The 14,930-nt window shown below is 44.3% G+C and overlaps 3 protein-coding genes and 1 long non-coding RNA gene across 4 annotated transcripts; 2 read left to right on the top strand and 2 right to left on the bottom strand.

Moving 5' to 3' along the window:
- Positions 1–180: 180 nt before the first annotated feature.
- On the bottom strand, positions 181–791 carry LOC135671735 (uncharacterized). Its single transcript, XR_010512837.1, has 4 exons — positions 620–791; positions 456–513; positions 337–364; positions 181–227 (listed from the first exon to the last, which is right to left on the bottom strand). It is a non-coding gene; the product is annotated as an uncharacterized LOC135671735 (long non-coding RNA).
- A 2,771-nt stretch (positions 792–3,562) lies between these two features.
- LOC103972332 (uncharacterized) lies at positions 3,563–4,994 on the top strand. Its single transcript, XM_065179889.1, has one exon. The coding sequence runs from the start codon at positions 3,825–3,827 to the stop codon at positions 4,827–4,829; it is 1,005 nt and encodes a 334-aa protein (XP_065035961.1). The 5' UTR covers positions 3,563–3,824; the 3' UTR covers positions 4,830–4,994.
- A 1,992-nt stretch (positions 4,995–6,986) lies between these two features.
- LOC135671736 (probable beta-1,4-xylosyltransferase GT43A) lies at positions 6,987–10,016 on the bottom strand. The gene is made up of 3 exons (XM_065179887.1): positions 9,298–10,016; positions 7,989–8,247; positions 6,987–7,291 (listed from the first exon to the last, which is right to left on the bottom strand). The coding sequence occupies exons 1-3, from the start codon at positions 9,948–9,950 to the stop codon at positions 7,163–7,165; spliced, it is 1,041 nt and encodes a 346-aa protein (XP_065035959.1). The 5' UTR covers positions 9,951–10,016; the 3' UTR covers positions 6,987–7,162.
- A 2,414-nt stretch (positions 10,017–12,430) lies between these two features.
- On the top strand, positions 12,431–14,294 carry LOC135671737 (PWWP domain-containing protein 2-like; the record flags this gene model as incomplete). The annotated part of the gene is made up of 1 exon (XM_065179890.1): positions 12,431–14,294. A coding segment is annotated over exon 1 (1,864 nt), but the record flags the coding sequence as incomplete, so codon positions are not given.
- Positions 14,295–14,930: the final 636 nt, after the last annotated feature.

The following is a 14,930-nucleotide window of genomic DNA, read 5'->3' as shown; positions in this document are numbered from 1 at the left end:
AAACAAGTAAGGTCATGAGTGAAATTATAAACTAATCTTCAGGAACACGCGTGTATGTACTCACAAAACAAGAACGAATCATATTTCGTTGGTAAATGGCAGTACTCAAGAGGATAGATACTTCCCTGCAAGCCTAAAATGGATCATAAATCAAGAAGCAAAGTGGTAAAGAATAATTACCTGAGTGCGAAACAGGGATCCGTTACTACTCCACCATCAACTGTTATCTGGAAGCCAAAGGATTGAACAAAAAATCAAACATAATAGAAATACTTTTAATGCAAAAGAAACAGAAAAATGAATCAATTGAAATAACGATGGGAAGGTCACCAAAACCTGGCGATTGCGAATTCTTTGAAGCCAGCTGCCCAATAATAGATGAAAACATATTAGCCCCGATCCCAAAACAATAGGACAAAGAGAAGCTACGAGTAGGGTTTCGACAGCCGACAAACCCTTGCAACGGAGCCGAGTTCTTGTACTTGGAAGAGTAGAACTCAATCAGAGTCGTAGCTATTCGAATCGAGGTGAACAAAAGAAACGAAACAAGAAGTTTAGAAGAAATCCATAGCACCAAGGAGCGGCAAAGGAAGGAAGTCGAAGAATGCGAGATTGAAACCATTGCCGGTGGATCGGACTAAGTCGGTGTATAGCAAACCCTCGTTGAGGTCAGGCCACGGTACGCCGAAGGAATAGAGAGGCGGCTGCGGTGGCAGCGGAGGCGAAGAATGATGGCCGGTGGTGAGTGCCGCCATCCGAGCGCCGTGACGCAGCGGAGGCTCGAAGGGCTTGAAAAGGGGTTAGCGGGCGCGGGTTGATCCTCAATTTGGATCCAATAAGCGTTTGTATCGGATGGGACCCAATGTCCCACTTGAATCCGACTTTAAATTTGGGGCATGGTTCTCGTTCCTTTAGATCCGTAAGCTTCTCGGGCTGCGATCCGCATAATCCTCGAATCCGACCCGAAAACAACGCTGATGGTTGGTTGACCTTTTTCGCTTTTGCATGTACTGGCGATCTGTCTAGTTACTTGATTTGATCTGATGGAATCGATGAAAAGAAATCGGATGAGGCTTATATCATTTGTATTTCTTAAATGATATTATTACTCTTTCCTAACTCAACCATTGATTAAATGATTTATTATAAAAAGATATTTTTGTACACACTAACATTGAAGGGGAGCTCTATACACACTAACTTAGTCATACCGTTTAAACTATTATCTTCTCTCCTTTGTTGACTTAAGCATCGGAGTTGCGACGCCGGGTAACATCCGGCGCAGGTCTATCATATAGGATTGTCGGCGTCCGAGGACACTCAGACAATCCAACCCCAGGAAGGAGCTTTGCAACCAGAAAAATCCCGATCTACCTATCAAGCCATCCTGAACCGGGTCCTCACCAATAGAATAACTTTTGATTTGTCAGCCTATCTGATCTTACCTCACCAAGTCTCCCATATTAACCAGGAAGAGGTACCTAGATGAGCCTGCACCTTCGATAGTGGACCAACCATGTCGACTCATATAGTACTCATGACATTATCATGATTGACCCTCAAATCATAGATTGATTGAGGATTAAAACATGCAAGAATATGAAATTATCATTCCATATTTATCTACATCATGATCTTCTATTATACGCTTGTAAGATTGAGCTTTCATCAAGGATGTCAATCTTGGATTTATGCAACTGAAATATTCTACGGGCAAGAAGCTTTGTGAAGGAATCTGTTAGTTGGTCAGAAGTATAGATGTGAGAAATATGTAGTTAATGTCTAACAACTTGATATCTGACAAAGTGAAAGTCGATGAAAATGCATTTTATGCGTGAGTGGAATATCAAGTTAGTGCATAAGTATTTGGCACCGACATTATCATAGTATTTATAGGAGTAGATTAGGAGGTGATGCCAAGTTAATATAGTAGATCGGTGACCAAATTGAGTTCTGTAGTGGTGGTAGCGATGATTTGATTTTCAATCTTAGTAGTGAATCTTGAGACTGTATTTTATTTTTTAGAACTCCAACTTATTAGATTGGCTCTATGGAAGATACCCAAGTAACATCGATGAAGGCATGAAGATAAAGTGATGAGCTTTTACAAAGAAAAAAAATTATGATTAAAAGTCCATTTAAGATATTACATAACATATTTTAGTGCAAACTAATATATACTGGAGGGTCGATGCTTAAATTATGATAATTTTTTAGATTTTAAATGAAATATTTAGACGTATAAGAGCAACAAGAAATCAAATACTTGTATGTACCACGTGGGATCCGTAGTAAGGCTGTCATTATATAATTTGAGTGACTCGGTGATAAAGAGTAAAATGACCACTTATCTGAAAAATACATAAGAGAAGATTTTATCCAAAGAGAGTGATGGTATAGTCAAGAGCATGGTGGTAGATAAATAGACTATTGTCAAGAAATCTACTATAGATCTGATGTGCCAGTGAGTTCAATTTTTGATGAGAAAGGAACGAAGATGTTGGTAAAGATGTTGAGTAGTAGATAAGAGTAGAAGGAATGCCCACCAAGGTGAAGTAAATATGCTTTAGATGAGTCGCACTAGGAGATCAACAAGGAGGAGTCATGAGTCTTCGTCTTCGGTGCAATGCCAAAATCTAAAAGCGAGAAGCAAAAATCGAAAGTTGTAAAAGAGACGAAGAGAGTCTTTCTTAAAGTAAAAAAACTTTAATACCATAAAGAATTATTTTAAAATAGATAATTTTATTCATTGGGGGTAATGTATATCTATAAAGGTTTTGAAAAAAATATTTTCTTAATTATATACCATATTTAAATTATGTATTCATGATTATTTTTTAAAATTATAGATTGATTGAGGATTAGAGTATACAAACAAAATTATCATTTTATATTTATCAAAATCATGATCTTTTATCATTCATGATTGATCAATGATTCATCCAGCAAGAACAAAATCTGAATGCATAGTGATTCATCCCCTCTCCGAGCGATGAATTTAGATGCAAAGTTTGAGCACGTCAGTAGCAGTGGGACAAAACATAGACAAAAGGAAATGTTTGCACAGAGCAAGGCAGGACATGAATAATATAGACATGGAGCTCAAAGAATGTAGTCCAAATTGGAGGTCAAAGAGAGACCTAAAACTACAAAGTAGCATTGGCTACCACACCAAAAAGCCACTTTTGGGAAGCAAGCAATGTTGATAAACAGTTCCACTTCCAAGTTGCTAATGGAGTACGGAATAAATTATACTTCCACAATCACCTCTCTCTCTCTCTCTCTCTCTCTCTCTCTCTCTCTCTAGGCTGGAGATCACAAAGTTGAGACTCAATATAAAATACATCTAGTATTTATTGATAATTATTTTTGAAGCTTTAAGATGATTCAACTTATTTGGATAAGTTTGGGTTTAATTAAAATTTATTACTATAAATTTGTTAGAGAGCAAAGAAAACAGATAAAATATTTCAAGTGCACAGTGGACTTAATGGTTAATATGATCAACTATGGAGAAAAGGGTGCTTCGGAATAGAATAACCCCAAGTTGAGCCACCCACTCGTGCACCGACTCTGCCTCTCGTTATGGCACTATCCTTAAAGCTCTCACGCTCGCGTGTGGTTAGTATTCTTCCTCCACCGCGGGCCGTGAGAGAGAGAGAGAGAGAGAGAGAGAGAGAGGGCAGCTGGTACAGTTAACAGTTCAGCAAGCACAGACCTTAAAGCTCGTACACGCTACACGCCACCACCCCATCGCTGCCTTCCCCAACCCTGTCGGTCGACAACTCGCCCTCGAGCTACCCTCGCTACTCGTCTCTCCGGGGATGATGAAGCCCGGAGGTGTCATCGTCTCATCCAGCCCAGGGAGGGAGAAGCTCCCGGCGCCGCCCGGCCTGCTCTCCCGCAAGGCCAGCGGTAGCCGGAGCCGCGGCCGCTCCGCCTCCGCCGCCCGGTCCAGCCCCATGTTCGTGTCCCGCAGCGGGAGCCTCGGCCGCTCGTCCTCGGCGGCGGCTACGGCCGCGGAGGAAGGGGAGCCCTCGTCGCCCAAGGTCACCTGCATCGGTCAAGTCCGGATTCGGAGCAAGAGGTCGGCCAAGCCGAAGACGCCCAAGTGCAAGAAGGCGAGAAGCAAGTCGTCTCTGATGCCGTGCCGGTGCTTCCATGGGGCTCTTCTCTGCAGCCTGTTCGCCGTCCGGAAGAGGCCCACGGGGGGTAAAAGCGGCGGGGGAGGCCGACGGTCGCTGTGGCGAGGATGGGCTCGTATCCGAACCGGCGGGAGTTGGGCGTACAAGCAGCGGAACCCCGAACCGGTCAGGCGGCCACCACCGACGGAGTTCGTCGGAGATGGGAAAGCGACGCCGGATCGAGAAGAGGTTGAGGACGTGGAGGAGACAGCTGCGCCCGAGCAGGAGGAGACCAGGGTATTCGTACCGCCAAAGAACGCACTCCTACTGATGCGATGCCGATCCGCCCCGCACAACCGGGCGTCCTCACTCGCCACCGCTCGATTCGCGGGGCCCCCCCTTCCGACCCCGGAACCTCCCGCAGCGGAGCAGCAGGAGGTGGCCACGGAAGCGAGTGGCCGAGGCGAGGAGCAGCAACAGCAGGAAGAGGGGGACGCGGAAGACGACGTCGAAGCGAGGGGATCCGAGTCGCAGCGGCCGCTGGTGCTGCCGAGGAGCAAGTCGGAGCCCGCTCGGCGGACGTCGGCGAAGCTAGCGCTCCCGGAAGCGTCGTACTGCTTCTGGACCAGCAGCAACAGCAGTGGCGGCCGGCGTCGTCGCCCGAGCCCCTCTCCGGAGGAGCGGGGCTCCCTCGCCGACGCGTAATCCTGGCGCGCGAATCTTAAAGACTCCAAGGCCTTCACTGACCTGTAACCCAGGGCGCGAATCATAAAGACTCCAAGGCCTTCACTGATCTGTAACCCCCTCTGGGCGCGAATCTTAAAGACTCTTGAGACCATGAATTTGATGTTGATGTGGCTTGTGCTCACATAGATACTTGAGAGGAAAGCTTTTGCTTTCTTTCGGCTGACCGAGGGAAGTGGAAATCGAGGGAAAGGGAATCCATAGTGTGTTCGCATCACTTTTAGGGATGGAAGAAGAAGAAGAGACAACCATGTGGCTACGGAAAGAAGAGGCTACGCGTCGCCGTACTCCTCAAAAGGAGTAAACTAAGAAGGTCAGTGTCGTCTGTCATCAGGCGAGTCTTCTCCTGTGACATTGCAATCTTATATTCGTATCACCGACTCTCGCCTCGACGCCGGTAGACCAGAGTGGCTGAGAAGCAAAGGTTGAGTGTGGCCATGGCCGCCGTGTCCTACCTGATTTGATCTATTGTGACAGCACGAGGAAAGGAAGACAATGCGGCGAAGGCTTCCCTTGTGGGAAGATGACGTAAGGCCATCTAAGCGGATATCGTCAGCTAAGCGGACTTGGGCTTCATTATTCATGTCTCTACGAATGAAGGCATCATCCTCAAAGCACACAATCACACGGAAAGGAAGGCTCACGCTAGGTTTCAACGTCTAAATGTCAGCTTTGTTTTGAACCTTTAGGCTGTGGCCAAGGTGTCAGCACATTGGAGCACGTTAACCTAAGATTTGATCGAGGGGGCATAGGTCTTATTCTTTCCGACGGAGGTCGAATATCTCTTCTTTGGTTGTTTGTTGGGTGCTTGCACATAGGTCGAAATCGAAAAAAGATCCTCGACTTTACCCCTCTGACATTTAAATTAAAAAGGTTATATGCTGCATAGGGTTGGGGTGTGGTTGTGTGTATTCACCTCTCTCAGTGTTGTTCCTGGGGGTGACTTCTATACCTGTTTTCGTGTGTTGATATACGCAGTTGTTAATGATTGATGATGCCTTCGTAAGTAGGTTTTTAAAGACCTGACCCCTAAGACTGTTCTCGGGGATAACTTTTGTACCCGTTGTCATGTGTTAATGTACATAGGTGTTAATAATCGTTGGTGTCTCTATACGTAAATGTTTAAAGTCCCAACCCTCTATGTTGTTCTTAGGGATGACTTCTATACCCGTGTGTTGATGGACGTAGGTGTTAATGATTGTCGGGATCTCCGTACGTAAATGTTTAAAGGCTAACCCCTAGCACTATTCTCGAGAATGGGTTCTGTACTCGTTGTCGTGTGTTGGGGGTACGGATGGCAAGTGACTATCTTATTCAATATCGGAATGTCGAGATAGCTTAACGCACCATCTTTTCGGAATAACATGCCAAGTCCGTCGTGACAACCGTCATGTCCATGGGGCCGATGTTAGAATATGTTCTATTAAGCTTAATATAGCACTAATTGAAAAATAAGATAGATTGTTTCACTTTCATAAATAAAATGATTCCGGTGTAGATTTTTAAAGTGTAAAAACCGCGATAGACCCATGTACTAATTAACTTTTTTTTGCAAGCTATCATTAAATATTATTTATTAAATATAAATATAAAATATAAAGTCAAATTAATTAGGACAAATTCTCAAAAAAAAAGTTCATAAGTTTGGAGTGAGAAGAGAAAGGGTTGTTTGGAGATATTTGGATTTAAGAGCACTTTCAAAAGAAAAAAAAATCGAAGGGGTGTTTTTAGATAAAAACCCAAAAATGCTGATAAATTTTAGGAAAATTGCTTATATTCTTTTTTTGTTTTTGTGCATTTTGTATAATCCGAGCTCTTAGGCTATTAAATATAAAAATAATTATTCATTTTTTCTTTTGTTTTACCTAACACTACAACGAGTTAAGTGGTGATCACGACTTTGATTCGTGACACGCACAACTCCTCCCGTTAAAATATTACCTCTACGATGATCGTATCGGGGTTCCCATAGATGAGTCATGCCCACCGTGCGAGCTGAGTTGTCTGTCGCACGCGCCACATGAGCCGGTCGCGACTTCACTCATGTCCCAACTCATGTCTCTCAGCTTTGAATTCTTTATCTCGGAAGTTGAGTTGCCGACAAGTGCAAGCTTTGCATTAACCAAGTGAAACAATACCAACAAGTAATGATAATTAATATTGCTGGGGAGGTGCCCAATTAGCCTTCCCCAAAAGAAAAAGTTACTAATATCACAACTAACAACAATTCATCTCCTAATTTACACAACCCCACCTTTTGGGTTTCTCACCTTACCTACCTTTGGTCTTTGATCCTAATGGTGTATGGGCAGAGGAGTTCCTCTGGTCATGTGCCACACCATGATCTTAGAACAGTCAGCAGGAATGCCCTTCAACTTGGTCTCATCTTCTAGGATGACTTCATGGACAAACTTGATTGAATCCTGAAATTTTAATCACCAAAGAAATAAGTGACAAGCTGCAGAGACAAGTGTAGTAGTAGGTGTGAGAATTTTTTGAGTGGATTGGCTACCATCAAGTGGGACAAAAGCCATGTTGCTGGTCCTAATCAGAGGCCCCTTATGCCAGACTTGTTCATATTCAAAGAAAGGGTAAAATTTTTGTTAACCATTTTTCTCGGGCTAATGATTGAGAAAGGTTGCTGTCAATTAGGCAGTTGACATTTGATAACCTTTCAGATATTAGAGGACTAATGTGTGATTTACTGCTGAAAAGAATCTAATACATGTGTCAGTTATGTGCCAAAATGGGACAACAGAAGTCAATATAAGATGAATGAAAGAGATACAAGTAATGCATGGAGTTACAGACATGGTGTCATTAGTCACTAACTTATTCAACAGATAGCAAAGCAGGAAAGAACATCTAAACCTACTATTTGCACTTCACTGAAGATGGACCAACCAGAACACAAATCCACCTTTCCTCTATTTGACCATAAAGCCAGGGTAAAGCAGAGTTCTTGTATACGATAACACAATGTTCCATCTTAGGTGCTTTTGGTAGATAAATGGACAAATAAGAAATTTAACCGACCAATTAGGAAGCACGAAACTAATTTAGGAGCTTCTTGTGACAATAATGATCTGTGAATTTTATGAGATCATGCTAGAGACTAACCTGGGATGTGTCGGGCAATGAGGTAGGGCGACCCCACCTCTCAGGATCCCATAGCATCGAGCTATTGAATGCAAAGCCTGAAATATTAATCTTTGGAGGTTTGGGATTCATGTCTGTGCTAGTTACCAGCAACCTTTTGTCATTGCTCAAGTCCTTCGAGATCCACCCTTTGACCTTCGATGAATGACAAATTGGACCATCCACCACCACTCTCTTCTTGTTTGTTGATACCACTGCTACTGGCCATGTCCCAAATGACCTGAAATTTTGACTTACAAGGAATTAGAAACTAATTATATTATGGCTTTAGAGGGAGAGGGACACAGAAGGAATGTGTCAATGAAACAATGGTAAAACAATTTGGAATTTTACCGGTGAAGAATATTGAAAGCTATAACATTAAACATGCTGAACTAAAAGCTAGAATATTGGAACCAATTCCACAGAGGAATTCCATTGAGAATCTTCATGTCAAATCAGTAGAATCAGATTTCAGAATCCAATTTTGACATTTGAAAGACAACCAGACATGAAATGAATTTAGGACTCAGAAAGAAAGTGCAAATCTTGTTGCTCTTATACTTTGTAAGACCAGGAGATGGAATTGCAAATCCATCCAGATTTGTTCGGACATGCAAATCTAGTCACAGAAATGATTTCCTGGAGTTGGAATTCGTGGAACTCGTCATTCCACATATTGGATCTCAAGCTCAAATGAAATTCCAAACTAAGAGGTGTCAACATGGACTAAGATTGTATTCTTCAATGGATGAAGACTCGATACTACCATTTTTTTGTAGCTGACAGGGCAGGAATGCATGCAAAATCATGTTCTGTTTTGATGGATCAATGAAGGAGCATGTGAAAGACGTCAAGGGTTATCTCATCGATGAAGGAGCATATCCCCTTGTTTTAATTCGGGATACGAAGCAGAATTCCTAGGAGAAAAAGCACAAATTAGAAGAAGGATTCGATGATGATGATATCATCACACTTGATCCCCTTGTCATCATGAAAAGGAAAAGATTGTGAGCATGAGATATTTGAGCTAAAGTGCAAAGTTCTCTCGATGATTAGCAGTAGAAAGAAACAAACTTGTTTTCTTTTTCTTCAGTATAATTGATGAAGACAGAAACTTCTCTTTCGATGCAGGAGAAATTTGTACTAATTCCGTCATTTAGTTTTCCTTACTACTAATCGAGTTAGGTTCCATTGTGACGTAAACTACTCCCCTGCAGCTAATTAGGTCAGACTAGTATGGATGAGATAACCAAAAGAGGAAGAAGGGAAAGGGAAAAAAGGGTCATACTCGATCTCCCTGATCTCGTCGAAGAATTGGAGATCGTAGACGTTAGATGCGCCGGCGAAGTGCACGATCCCAGACAGTCGGTGGTACTCAACGTGGCTGAGGGCGACGTTGCGCTGGTGATCGGCCTCCACCACCGGGTCGGTAAAGTTCTCCTTGAAGGTCAGGTGCCTGTACATCACGCCAGTGGTCCGCAGCATCGCGGCGGTGGCGAGGGCGTCGGCGTGGTCCTGGACAACAATCCACAGCAAAGGCGGGGGGACCAGGCGCAGGGTGTGAGCCAGCCGCCGCAAGAGCGCGCCCTGGAGCCGGTCACCGGCCCGGGTCGTCGTCACGACGATCAGCAGCCGCTGCGACGGCGACTGCGGCTCGCGCGCCCCCGCCACCTCCAGGGGCGGAGGAGGTTCGTCGTGGCTGCCCTGCCCCCGGCCAGAAGAAGACCCCGGGATCTCGACCGTGCTGTTGACGACGAGGCGCTCCACGGACTTGGTGCGTGCGGCGGGGACGAGGTGCTCGGCGTGGCGGCCGGAGAAGAGGATGGCGGTACTGCGCGGCGCGAAGCCGCTGAAGAAGCCCATCACGAAGCAGAGAGCGAAGTGCACGAGCGCCTTCTTCCACAGGCGACCCCTCTTCTTGGGTCGATCCACCGATCCCATCTCCCACCCCGTTGTAGACGACTTGGAGAATGCAATTGTACCGAAGCCAAAACAATACGAACTATAATTCTATACGTATATATAAATATATATATAATATGTCGATATAGAATTGATGGGGAGATGTAAAATTTTATAATCCTATATATATATATATATATATATAATATGTCGATATAAGATTGCTGGGGGAGATATAAAATTTTAGCTCTCGTACGTCCTGTAGGGAACACTGATAAGATCATTTAGAAGATCAAAGGGTTCATAGCTAAATGATCAATTAGTTATTGATACGTTCTGTAGGCTTAGGAGAAATTTATTTTGGACGATAAACGTACCTACACGATTTTGTCTGTTTCAAAATAAAACATATGAGTTTCAAAAATCATATTTAAGGGTAAGGGAGACCCAATAAATTAAAAGAATAAAATAATATTTAAATGATTATATTAATCTAACGTGATTACAAGAATATTCTAAGGAATATGACAAAAGTCTCTTACCCAATATTTCCTCTCCGTTTGATGCGTTGACTATGGGATGTATTCAAATGGGTGACTGCCTAATATTTCTTGATGTCTCGATGCTGACTAAATGTGCCTAATCACCGAGCATTCTTGCGAGGAAGTCAATTCCTATTTGATTACGTAAGTCTATAGATTAAAAATGCTTCTCTACTGTTTAGAACGAGAGAGAGAGAGAGAGTAATCACAATGGGACCATTACGTAAGTCTATAGTTAACAGGAATTGCAGCATCAAAATTTTAGGTGGAGTTCGTCAAGTCAAAGTGTTTGGTCATTCCCTCCTTTCCTATCCAAATTCGAGTTTTATTGACTAATCACAATAAAATAGTCAACAAGTAGGCATACACACAATTTTGTTTAATATTCAAAATGATTTAGCAAACACACTTTCAATGATAGTGTTAGTGTAAACAACCTTAAGTCGTGACCTCGGAACCGACGCGACTTGGTTCAGGTCCGGATAATAGGGATCTCCCTGGGACGCTCCTTCCGACTGTTGAGGTACCCGATCATGGTGTTCTGATTGGGATGGGGTTCCTATTCCTTCCAAGCAAGAACTTCTCGCCTGCGCATTCAATGGGGACCTTCGGCTTCACACCTGCATAAAGGTTAGATCGGGGAGCTCGACCCAACCCCTCCGACGATCAAGTTAGTGAGTGGTCGTAGGGGGTTCGCTCTTTTTCGGCCAAGTTGTCTCTCTCTCTCTTGTGCCTCTTTTTCTCATCGGCGCGCGAGGGTTTTTATAGTGAGAATTACCGTTACATGATGTGCCTGCTCGCAGGGAGCAGGATCGTACTTCTGGTAGCGTCTGACATTGCCGTTGGCGTAGAGTGGGGGATCGAGCCTGAGCAGGGTGTTAATGCGCCTTGATAGCGTTCCGATCCGCTTTGATCGGGTGCCTTATCAGGTCAATAGAGACGGGAGGTGTCATCTGGGGTAGCTGATGTCACGCGAGTGTTATCACAATTATTACATAGAGAGAAGGATTAGAAAGACTTGTATTGGATCGACATGTGATGACAGCACTCCAATTGATTTTGACCATGGTCAATTAGGATGATTCGATTCGATGGATATGTTTGACCATGGTGTTGTTAAGCCCCAAGTAGAATAATGTCTATAGGTCAAACCATGGGGATGCCATGGTCATTGTCATGCCAGCTGCCTTCATACACATCCTAATCATGTCTCTCCTTCTTGCCTAAAACACAGCTGGCATGGTTGACCAGACAAGCTTCTATGTTTCTTCTTAGACGTCACCATGAATCGTTAGAATCCGACCCGAAACTGTCAGGTATCGAGTCTTGATCTTATCGTTTGGGATCATATGTGGATCCGACCCGATTGGCACTTGCGAACTACACGTCATGCAACAATGGAATCCCCACGTAGGCACTCGGATGCGCGAAATTTAAAGCGCTGGTTTTGGCGGCGATCAGGACAAGTTTGAACGAGGATTACCACCGCGGGCGGTGATGATACCCAGTGACGTCACCCGCCACGACCCACCTGTGCTCTACAAGAAGCCACTCGTCAGCGCGGTAACTGTAACGAACCGTGAACCGACCTCTCTTCGGCCCATTCTCGTCCGGCCTCCTCGGGTCTCTCGTCGTCCCGACTAATCCCCCGTTCCTCTCGTTTTGGGGCGGCGAAACAATCCCGAGGTAAATCAAAGACCGAATCCCCCCTCGGTGGTTCTTCTGTTCTCGAATTGATCGTGATTTTCTTTCTTCTTCTCCAGGTTTGTGGAATTTAGGGGATTGCGGATTTTTTTTCTAGGGTTTTCGCTTTTCCTGTCCATATGGATTCGAATCCCTCCGAGGGCGAGGCCGGACGCGGCAGCCTCGACCTCAATTGCGTCGCGATCGCCAGCGAGCAGACGGAGACCCTAACCGATGCAGTGGATTTGGGTTCGGACGCGTTGAGAGTCGAATGCGTGTCCGGACGGTGGGGCGATGGAAGATGCAGCGGTGGTAGGCGATGCAGACGTTATTGGACAGCAATTGAATGCGGTGGATGCAGATCGCGGAGAATCGATCGAAGTTGTTGGAGGAGGGTTAATTGATGCTGGCAGTGTGAAGGTCGTCACCGAGGCTGGCACACCTGGTGGGGAAACTAATATTGTCGATAAGAAGGACGCAGAAGGTAAAGGAGATGGTGCTATGGCTGATGTGGATGAGGTGAAGGTTGATGTGGAAGCTGGAATTCGGCATGCAGACGCTGTTGTAGCTGATGTAAAGCTGGTGGATAATATTGTCGTTACGGATGTTGGCATGGAGATGAGCAGTCCTGGAGACGAAGATGTGAAGGTCGGTGAAGAAGAGATGGCGGCAAGTAAGAAGAGGGGAAGGCCTCAGAAATCAATAGATAAAGGAGATGCTATTAGTCCGGTGGTTGATCTCAATGTTAGTGCAGTGACAGGAAGCTGTGGGGATCAAGATGTGCCACTCAGTGACCAGAAATCCAAGGCAAGGAGAAAGAGAGGAAGGCCTCGGCCTTCCATTGTCGAACTTATTGAACATGCTGGTTGCCTCTTTCCCTTCCAAGACGAGAAGAAGGCTGCGTTTGCCGGTTCTGATTTGGTGTGGGGTAAAGTGAGGAGCCATCCTTGGTGTCCTGGTCAGATTTTTTATCCTTGTGATGCATCCAAAATGGCGTCGAACATTCAGAAGAAAGATCATCATCTGGTTGCATTTTTTGGAGACAAGACATTTGCTTGGTGTGATGAGTCACGATTGAAGCATTTTGGGACATACTTTTCACAAATGGAGAATCAGAGCAGTTCGAATGCATTTGTAACTGCTGTGAGTGCTGCACTTCAAGAGGTATCAAGGCGTGTCGAGATGGGAATGACATGCCATTGTTTTATGGATGAAATTTATGCTAGCCTCGAGGATCAAAAGATTGAGAATGCTGGGATTCAGGAAGGAACATGTGGCTCCACTGTTGACAGGTGTTGTATTGCAACCTCTTTTGAGCCTCTTAGACTTGTTGACTATATCCAAACATTAGCACAGTTCCCACATGGTGGGGTTGATAAATTGGAGTTTGTGGTAGTCAAGTCTCAGTTGAAGGCCTTTTATCACTCAATGGGATATGCTGAGCTTCCTGTATTTGTTCTTGTTGAAGAACTGGAGAACGATATCGAGGGCTCACCATCCATGGAAAGGATATCTGGTGAAGACATCGGTGATCCCTCAACTCCAACTTCTTCAGATGCTGTTTCGGGCAAAAGAAAATCAAGAGTTAGAGGAAGTTCACATGGAAAGGAGAAACACATCTTTGAGCATGGTAGGAAAAAGAAAAGCTTATCTGAGCTCCTGGAAAAGAACAATGATCATCATGATGTGGATAAGAACACTAGATATGAAGGAAATGCTTCTTCACACAAAAATGATAAGGGTGCCAATTTTGATCCCGCTGATTCAGGGAAGGGCAAGAAGAAAAAGCTTGACTCTTTAGTGGATCTGGGAACCAAGTCACAGACTTCCAGACATGGAAAACAGTTGAAGGTTGGAGAATGCATGCATCAAGTGGCAGGACAGATGACAGGGTCACCCCCCATGCTTAAGTCTAATGGTAATGCATTAACAAAAAGCTCAACTAAAGCAAGTGGTAGAAAAGATGATTTTGGTGATGCTTCTAAACAAAAAAAGACTCGAAGAGGAATCAAAAGTGTCCCAAGGGACTATTCCTCTTCAGGCGAGATGCTTGCCGAGCTCTCTGTAGCCGCATGCGATCCGACTGAGGAGTACAATTCTCTACCTGTAATGTTCAGTTTCTTCACTGAGTTTAGAAGCCGAGTCTTTTGTAGTTCAGGTAAGAGGGGCACAAGAAAATCCACAGATATCAAGTCAGCCTCTTTGGAAACGGTATCCGACCATGTACAGGAATCACATTGGTCTGATGTCGTCGTTACTGAAGGGGAAGAAGTGGTATCAACCAAGCAAAAAAGAGAAGTTGAATTACAGGGGAAGCTGCAATAGAAGTAGCAGCCTGTAGATGAATTGGCACCTCACCTTGCCTTGAATTCTATATCAGAAGAGGGACAGCATTTACAGGATGACTCTGCAAATCCTAATTACATGCACATAGCAGATAGTGAAAAACTGAATGGACAGATTTTAGATGGCACAAATCCTAATAACGTGCAATAACTGGAAGGTAGAAGTTAATGAGTGCATGTCGACTGTGTTGGCTTTGACATTTAGTGGGTCAGATGATGTTCCTACCGAAGCTGATTTCAACAAGGCTTTTGGGTAATTTGGATCTCTTAGGGAAGCAGAAACGGAAGTTATAAAGTTTGAAAAATCATTCCAATTTGTCTTCAAGAGGCTCAGTGATGCAGAAGTTGCTTTACGTAGTGCAGGAAAATATAACATCTTTGGAACCACCCTTGTTAGCTTCAAGCTTAAGATTGAGTTGGAATCAAAAGCTTCTCGAAGTAGCACCATT

This window comes from Musa acuminata, unplaced genomic scaffold (genome assembly GCF_036884655.1).
Source record: "Musa acuminata AAA Group cultivar baxijiao unplaced genomic scaffold, Cavendish_Baxijiao_AAA HiC_scaffold_1152, whole genome shotgun sequence".
NCBI lineage: Eukaryota > Viridiplantae > Streptophyta > Magnoliopsida > Zingiberales > Musaceae > Musa > Musa acuminata.
This window is presented reverse-complemented; position numbering and strand designations above follow the sequence as displayed.

What these genes read in the sequence shown, in the direction of transcription:
- LOC103972332 (XM_065179889.1), top strand. Translation starts at nt 3,825, where the DNA reads ATGATGAAGCCCGGAGGTGTCATCGTCTCATCCAGCCCAGGGAGGGAG.
- LOC135671736 (XM_065179887.1), bottom strand. Translation starts at nt 9,950, where the DNA reads ATGGGATCGGTGGATCGACCCAAGAAGAGGGGTCGCCTGTGGAAGAAG. An exon ending in GACGAGATCAGGGAGATCGA is followed by an intron (nt 8,248 to 9,297) that starts GTATGACCCTTT and finishes TCAAAATTTCAG; the next exon opens with GTCATTTGGGACATGGCCAG. An exon ending in CATTGCCCGACACATCCCAG is followed by an intron (nt 7,292 to 7,988) that starts GTTAGTCTCTAG and finishes TTAAAATTTCAG; the next exon opens with GATTCAATCAAGTTTGTCCA.